An 8,328-nucleotide genomic window follows, 5' to 3' on the forward strand; every position below is an offset into this window, starting at 1 on the left:
ACAGGCAACACTTACCGCCATGGGCTTCTCCAGCAAGATGTGGTATCCTTTGTGGGCAAAAGCCACTGCCGGTGCCTGGTGGGGAAGAGACCACCACAAATTACCATCAAGCAGCTGACATTTCAATGCATCCTTAGTGTCTTGGGAAAGGATTTTTCTAAATACATAGTTCTCTTTTTTTATATAGCAACTTAAAGTCAGTGGTCCCTCTCCTCTGGAACCGCAAAGGCTCCATTTTGGCTGTGTTTCGATGATGGTCTTCTGGCTTTCAGCAGAAGACGGAATTGCACAGCAACAATTGGCCAGTTCCTGTATCATTCACAATCAGTGGGGGCTGGCCCATCAGGTTGCATGAGGCAACCTCAGCCTGCCCCCAGCTTCCTTCCTTCCTACTTACAGCTTAGCCCAGGTGTGGCACAGACCGCCAGCATCCTACTACACAGTCTCGGTGTTGCCCCTGGTAGAACTCAGCAGGGAGGATGGGGACAAAACTAGATTTCCTTGGCTCTGCCAGCCACTGGCTCTGGCGCCACCTGCTGGTGGGCTCCCTGCCTTCCACCCTACCTGTCTCCATGGGCACCAGCCACCGCTAAGCACAATCTCATAACCCCATCCCTTTCCTGAAGCAAGGTTTTGGGAAGTGGCAACTGGCTGGCCCTTGGATCACTCCAACAGCCTCCTCCTTCAGAACAGTTTTTAATGCATAAAACAAACTTTGCAAAAACCATACTAAAATGCATGGATAAGCACACATGGTGTTTCAGGGGGAAAGGGATATGGCAAAGCGGATATTAGGGGAACTAGGCAGCATCCTTTTCTGTTCTGCCTTGCGCTCGTCACATGCAGCGCCGTTTCTATGCCTCTGCAGTTTGCTTTCTGCCAAAATGGATGCTATTCATCCTGCTGTCAGGAAACAACGTGGCTTAGGTAATTTGCAGAGTTAATTCATTGTGCACAATAAATTGCCGTCGAGTTACTCCACCCCACTCATATAAACATAAAAGGAAATGGGGGAGGCGGAATGTAACCAATTTCACATCCTTTGCAGACCAAAAGCAACAGCGGTGAATACTGATTGTATTTCTCGACTTGGAAGGAACAAACTGACATTGGCAATTTCCTCTCTGCTTTCCATTCTCCAACATCCTTGGTGGGCATTCCCATGGCTGTATGGGGGACACTGTTAGATTCAGAGGCTGTGTGTGCTCAAGCTAAACTCCTTCCTGTTTCAAAGTATATCCCTAAACTACTTCTACTTTTATTTCTCACGCAGGGCTAAGCTGAGCACTGCCACCAAAACTGTTTGCACACAAGCAGAGTCGAGATGACTCAGACTTGACTCAAAAGAAGCCTTGAGTGGGAGAAGGTTAGCAATACCTTGTGAAGGCTGTCGGGCGTTGCTATGATAACAGCATCCGCAAACCTCTCTTTCTCAGCCGCTGCTGTCCAGTCTTAAAAGAATAAGATTGAACAGTGAAAGGATGAACCGCAAGAGCAGAAAATTACACATATTATGCTGCTGGGTTCTCTTCCCCTCCATTTCCTGTTATTTAGCATAACCTTTAAATGATTATTAGGAAGAAAATTCTAAAAAATATTTCTCTATCTTGGAATTGCCGTACCCACAAACAGACATTTATCACAAATGTACATTCTCACATCTTGGGGGGGGGGCATAATGGGGTGTATACAACTAATTTCTACACAGACAAAACTCACTGAAATGAATCAACCTACCTTAGTTCAATGGGTCTACTCTGAGTAGCACTAGCATTGGATACAACTCAGTGTGTGAAACGAAGCAAAATAAGATCTCAGCCAATGTTTCCAGAGGCAGGAGAAGAGAGAGAAAACCAAGCCCCAAAACAGTCAGAGAGATGTATTAATTTTTGTTCAGCCTCGCCTTCCTCACAGAGTTGTTGTGAGGGTAAAACTGGGGGGGGGGGGCAGGGGAGAAATAGCAGTGTGCATGTTGCAGTAAGCTCTTTGGAGATGGGGAGCATATTTACTGGAGAAACTTCTAGCTTCTGTGCAATGTCACAGGGATGTAAGAAGGAACCGTTTTTCCATTCCGCCCTGAATGAAGCGCCGTTTCTGTTCCTCTGCAGTTCACCTTTGGCCAAAAACTACATTATTTGTCTTATGGTCCGCTGTGCCGAAATTGAGTTTACATTATTTCCATAAAGAATCACCCAAATTACATTGTCAATGGGTTATCCAGACCCCCCCCCCCTTTTCAATGCAAAGAAAACACAAGGTATTTTGAAATCAGCAGCAACAATTGGTATTTGCTGGGTTGGTTTACTTTTCCAGACATAGGACGAATAAGCAAACATTGGAAGAGAAGAAGAAGAGTTGGGATTTGATATCCTGCTTTATCACTACCCGAAGGAGTCTCAAAGCGGCTAACATTCTCCTTTCCCTTCCTCCCCCACAATAAACACTCTGTGAGGTGAGTGGGGCTGAGAGACCTCAAAGAAGTGTGACTAGCCCAAGGTCACCCAGCAGCTGCATGTGGAGGAGCAGGGACGCGAACCCAGTTCACCTGATTACGAGTCTATCGCTCTTAACCACTACACCACACTAGCAATTGCCTCTTTCATTTTCACCAGAATTCTGACACCCAGAGGCTACATCCTGATAGTGGTCAATTTTCTCAATTCCCCCCCTCTCCACACCTACATGAATTATGCTGAAGACCACAGTTGGGACCCTCTCTGTTTTGGAGCAAGGGCAGGGCAGAGATATAGAGTAATAATTGCATACCATCAAACACATTGTCCTCGTCAATGCCATGAGCTTCCTGGAGCCTCTTCCTCGCAAATGGATGTGGGTCTGCCACACCAATCACCTAACGAAGGGAGAAAGCTGTCAGCATCTCGCAAGCAGATAGCTGGACTATGGCGGTCCAATGCAGGCTATTTCAATACAGCTTAGTTCTCGAACGTTTTGGCTCCCGAACACCGCAAACCCGGAAGCGAGTGTTCCCGTTTGTGAACAATTTTTGGAAGCCGAAAGTCCGACGGGGTTCTACAGCTTCAGATTGGCTGCAGGAGCTTCCTGCAGCCAATCAGAAGCCACACTTTGGTTTCCAAACGTTTTGGAAGCCGAACAGATTCCGTTCGACTTCCGAGGTACGACTGTACCATGGAAAGCATAGTGGTCCATTTAGTTCAACATCCTATGCTCACAGCAGCCAATCAGATGCCCACGGGAAGCCTGAGTGAAAGCAATACTCTCCGCACCTGTGAATAGGACTGGTTGATATATTGATATACAGTGGTACCTCGGGTTAAGTACTTAATTCATTCCAGAGGTCCGTTCTTAAGCTGAAACTGTTCTTAACCTGAAGCACCACTTTAGCTAATGGGGCCTCCTGCTGCTGCCGGAGCACGATTTCTGTTCTCATCCTGAAGCAAAGTTCTTATCCTGAGGTACTATTTCTGGGTTAGCGGCGTCTGTAACCTGAAGCATATGTAACCCGAGGTACCACTGTATTGTCCAAAACCAGTTTAAAGTCCATATTGTGATAGCGGTTTCATAATTTTTGACCTGGCAAAATCATGAATTGCATGAATTACAAATCATTGGTCTGTGTGTTTGTGCTATGCAAAAATCACAGTGCTGAAAAATGGGGCATTTGCTGGGGGGGGGGGGGTTGAGTATCACTGCACCTAGAGCTATTTTGACATCAGTAGAAGGGTGTGTTCACAAGCCCCAGAAGATCCCTGAGCCGCTCTTACCTTCATGCGTGCAGGAAACTGCTGAGCAAAAGAGGAATAATTCCTTCCCCGACTTCCAGCTCCAATCACGAGAACAGTGACTTGGCGAGACATCTCGGTGTTGCTTTCCATCTGCGTCAAGGAAACAAAAACTTAGGACAAGCTTACGGCTGGGAAGTTCCTGCAAAGTTATGGCTTTATCTGGATTTGACTGCATCCCAGAATTTATTGCTGACAGCTTCAATGTACTTCCAGGGAATCATCATCATATTATTCATAGCCTTCTTTTTATCTCCCCGCAATAACCATGTTTCTGCTCTGCAACATTCTCCTTCTTAAATTGTGAGCCACAAGATGTCAAACATGCAAGGCCATTGTTTGTTTCTGCACCTCTGAAACATTTGTACTGTTATATGTAACGAAACGACCTATTTTTTAAAAGAAAGAAAGAAAAAGAAAAGAACTTTTGCAGAGAGAATTCAGGAAATGAAACTATCCACAAACCACAATTTACATGCCTGCTTTGTTTGCATTTCCTGGCTTCTTTTGCTAATCTTGGCAGTGATTCAGGAAAATGTAAAGAGGTTCTGAAGCCTCAGACCTTAATCATCAGCTTCTAAAATGTCCTACAATGTCCTTACAATTTCAAGCCTGCTTCTCAGTCATAAGGTCTAGAAACTTGATATATATTTAAAAAGAAGAGGAGGAGGAGGAGGGTCTCACAAAGTAGAATTCTATACTCAATATCAAATTCCAAATTACCCTAAACTAATCAATAAAAACATTTATTTTATTTTTCTTAGATTTAAAACGGGCATGTATAGAAGAGGCAAATTATGATGTAGAAATGAGTAGTCAACGCTTGCAGGGAGAAGCTCAGAACGAGCTTGCAAGAGAGATTAAAAATAATAAAAAATGGTTTTCTGCAGCTATGTTTGAAGCAAGAGGAAGAACAAGCAAGCAGTAGGTCCTCTGCATGATGAAGAAGATGGAGAAATGCTATTGGGTGTCAGAGAGAAGGTAGAATTGTTCAACACCTATCCAGGGCCTGCTGAGCCGTGTTCAAGGATTACCAAAGGAACTCACATTTGGAATCTCAGAGCTTCCTCCTCTAACATTTGAGAATTCTTGGGGAACAGGTGAAGTCCCTGTGGGCTGGAAGCAGGAAGGTTTTGCTCCCATCTTCAAAAAGGCAACTACCAACTGGTCAGCTTGCTGTAGATACCAGGAAAGGTCCTAGAATAGAATTAAACAGTCGGTCTGTGAGCACTTTGAAAAAGATGCTTTGATTACCAAGACCAACCATGGGTTTCTGAAAAACAAGTCATGCCAGACTAATCTTATTTCTTTTCTCTTTTTTTGGGTTACAAGTTTGCTGGATCAGGGGAATGCTGTGGGTGTAGCGTATCTTGATTTCAGTAGAGCTTCCTGGTAAAATGTTAGGCTAGCTAGACAATATTAGTTAGGTGGATTTGAAACTGTCTGACTGCCCAAACCCAAACAGTGCTCACCAATAGTTCCGTGTCATCCCATAAAAGAGTGAGAAGTGGGGTGCCACAGGGTTCTGTCCTGGGCCCGGTGTTGTTCAACTGCAGCGGCTCGTATACTTGTGGCCAAGGGATGGAAAGATCACGAGGGTCCAAAATAACAGATTGGCAAATCAAATTACACGAATTGGTGGAGACGGCTCAATTGACTAGTAAACTCAGAGGAAACTCAAACCAAAAATTTGTGGGGAAATGGGATGGTTATAGAAGATATGTGCAAAAATACAATAATAGTTTTGACTCCGTGCTAGCATTCGAGTGATAAATTAACTAAAAGGAGGTGGACAACCATTAAGGATGTATTATGTTTTCAGAATGTATTGGAAAATTTATATAGAAAGGTTTATTGTTTTGTGTACATTCGATTGTAAGATAAAATATATGCAAAGGGACTTGACATGAAGTCAAAGTTGAAGAAAAGATTTTGGAAGATAAAAGGGGGGAAATATTTACTTTCATTATTATCATTTTGTGTGTGGGTGTGTGGGTGTCTGCACATATGTGTGTTTTTGTATGGAATGTTTGGGAGGAAATAAGACGGCAAATAAACTAAATATTGATGTATGTAATTTTTATTTCTTAATTATATTTAGTGGTAGTATGGTTGTATTTTTTTGTAACATAAAATCATTCAATAAAAAATATTTTTTTTAAAAAAGTGAGAAGTGGGGTGCTGCAGGGTTCTGTCCTGGGCCCGGTGTTGTTCAACATCTTTATAAATGACTTGGTTGAAGGAACTGGGCCGGGTGCTTGTCAAACTTGCAGATGACACCAAATTAGGAAATGTAGCTAATACCACATAAGACAGAGTCAAGATTCAAGGATTTAACATAACCTTAGCAGATGGGAGAACTAGGCCAAAATTAACAAAATGAATTCCAATAGGGACAAATATAGGATGGAGGACATCTGGGTTGACAGCAGCACAGCACATATAAGAAAGTTCTAGGGGTCTTAGTAGACCACAAGCTTAACAAGAGTCAGGAGTGTGATGTAGCAGCAAAAAAAAGCTAGCACTGTTCTAGGCTGGATCAACAGAAGTATAGTGTCCAGATCAATGGGAGTAACAGTTCTACTCTTATTCTGCCTTAGTCAGATCCTGTATCCAGTTCTGGGCAACACAGTTTAAGAAGGATATTGACAAGCAGGAAAGTGTGCAAGGGAGAGCAACCAAGATGATCATGGGTCTGGAAACCAAGCTCTATGAGGAACAGCTGAAGGAGTTGGGTATGTTTAGACTGGAGAAAAGAAGACCGAGAGGTGATATGAGAGCCATCTTCTATGCTTCTGTGAATAAAGTGTGTCCAATTTGTTTTTAAAACTGTTAGTTTGGGGTGGCATCCAACATTAGTCTTGCTCAGAGCAGACCCATTGAAATTAATAACCCAAGTTATTAATAACCCATTAACTTCAACGAGTCTACTTTGATTTGAACGTCGGCTACAACACGTTACCTGTATATTAATAACTTTTGTCTTATTTATTTTATTTTATTTTATTTGTTGATACTTATTCAAAGATATACATACATACATACCCATTACAAAGTATATTTTTATGATTGCCGAAATAAAACTGCTCTTTTTTTAGATTAAGGAGGAAAATACAAGAAAAGGATAAATCGAAAGAAGGAGAAGGAAGAGAGATGGAAAATAAAGAAAAAGCTATTTTTTAATGAACGTTTTATATTATTTTATGTAAACCGCTTACAGATGGTATTACCATTACTATTATTAGGCAAAATACAAATCCTGGTAAATATTTAATATTTAAGCCCCACCACCTTTCCACCTTGAGCTCCTTGGAGGAAACGTGGGGTGTAAAAGCATTTAATACAGCTTAAAAATGCAAGCCCGCCACATCCCACATAGCGCTGGCTAAACAGCAAGAGGAGGGAAGTATCTTAAACCTGAAACTAACATCGGGGAAGCTTTGCAGCGATCCTTTGAGACCATCACCCTGGTTTGTTTGTTTTAAAGTGATTTCCTCCCGCTAACAGCATCCCTTCGTGTTATCAGTTTTATAGTTTGCATTGAGAGAGACTCACCGGACAATAGCAGAGCTTGTTCTGATCTGATCGCTGAGCACGATTAACACCGACCTCAGAACAGAACGCTCAGCTGAGCAGGGAGCCACGCCCACTTCCAGATTCCCCATTCACGCGGGGCTCTCCGAACTCAAGCCAATCAATGGGCGCGGATGACATCGCACGGGAGGAATTTTATTGGCCGACAAGAAAAGTTGGGGCGGGGAAATGAGGATGCCAGCTGTTGATTGGTTCTGCGTTTAGACCGGTTAGCTTTGGACTCCAACCCCAATTAGTTAACAGTGAGGAATTATGGGGATTGTAGGCAAGAACATCTGGAGCTCACCAGGCTATCGCTGAGCTAAGGAGATGCCCACACAGTGCCTACTCAGAGGTAAGCATCATTGAGACCAGCGGAGCTTACTCACAGGTAAGTATGTGCAACATACTTATGTAGCATTGCAGCCTCAGCTATCCTTTAAAATAATAATAATAATAATAATAATAATAATAATAATAATAGAATTGTAGAGCTGGAAGAGACCACGAGGGTCATCTAGTTCAGCTCCTTGCAATGCAGGAATCGAACTGACAACCCAGAGATTAAGAGTCCATATTCTACCGACTGAGCTATGTAGCAATCTCCTTTCAGCGGATATGTACATGCTGCTTATATCTAAAAAAATTCCTTCCAGAAGCACCTTAGAGACCAACTAAGTTTGTTCTTGGTATGAACTTTCGTGTGCATGCACGTTTCTTCAGATACACTGAAACAGAAATCACCAGACCCTTATATATAGTGAGAGGGTGGGTGGTGGGAATGGGTGATTGGCTGATAGGTGTGGTAAACCTGTTGACGGACTGTTAACGACTGCAATTGGTCTTACAGGAAAAAGCAAGGGGTGAGATGGTTAAAAATAGCTTTATCATGTATAATTGTTTTATTTTGTTTTGGCTACGGCAGACCAGCATGGCTACCTACCTGTAACTACTGCTTATATCTATTTATTCTTAATTATGCAAGTGCATATTG

General features: G+C 42.7%; 1 protein-coding gene across 1 annotated transcript in view; it reads right to left on the reverse strand.

Annotated features, from left to right (window-relative positions):
• The window catches only part of LOC310711310 (putative oxidoreductase YteT), a 154,245-nt gene extending 146,828 nt beyond the window's left edge, over positions 1-7,417 (reverse strand). Inside the window, exons 1-6 of the mRNA XM_083513119.1 lie at positions 7,317-7,417; positions 4,809-4,958; positions 3,744-3,854; positions 2,767-2,851; positions 1,378-1,451; positions 16-75 (exon numbers count right to left, since the gene is read on the reverse strand). Coding sequence (XP_083369245.1) covers positions 16-75; positions 1,378-1,451; positions 2,767-2,851; positions 3,744-3,854; positions 4,809-4,904 — 426 coding nt within the window. The 5' untranslated portion in view covers positions 4,905-4,958; positions 7,317-7,417. The remainder of the gene's footprint in view (positions 1-15; positions 76-1,377; positions 1,452-2,766; positions 2,852-3,743; positions 3,855-4,808; positions 4,959-7,316) is intronic.
• Between the last annotated feature and the right edge of the window lie 911 nt (positions 7,418-8,328).

The sequence above is a fragment of the Podarcis liolepis genome, assembly GCF_965112155.1.
Source record: "Podarcis liolepis genome assembly, chromosome: 7".
NCBI lineage: Eukaryota > Metazoa > Chordata > Lepidosauria > Squamata > Lacertidae > Podarcis > Podarcis liolepis.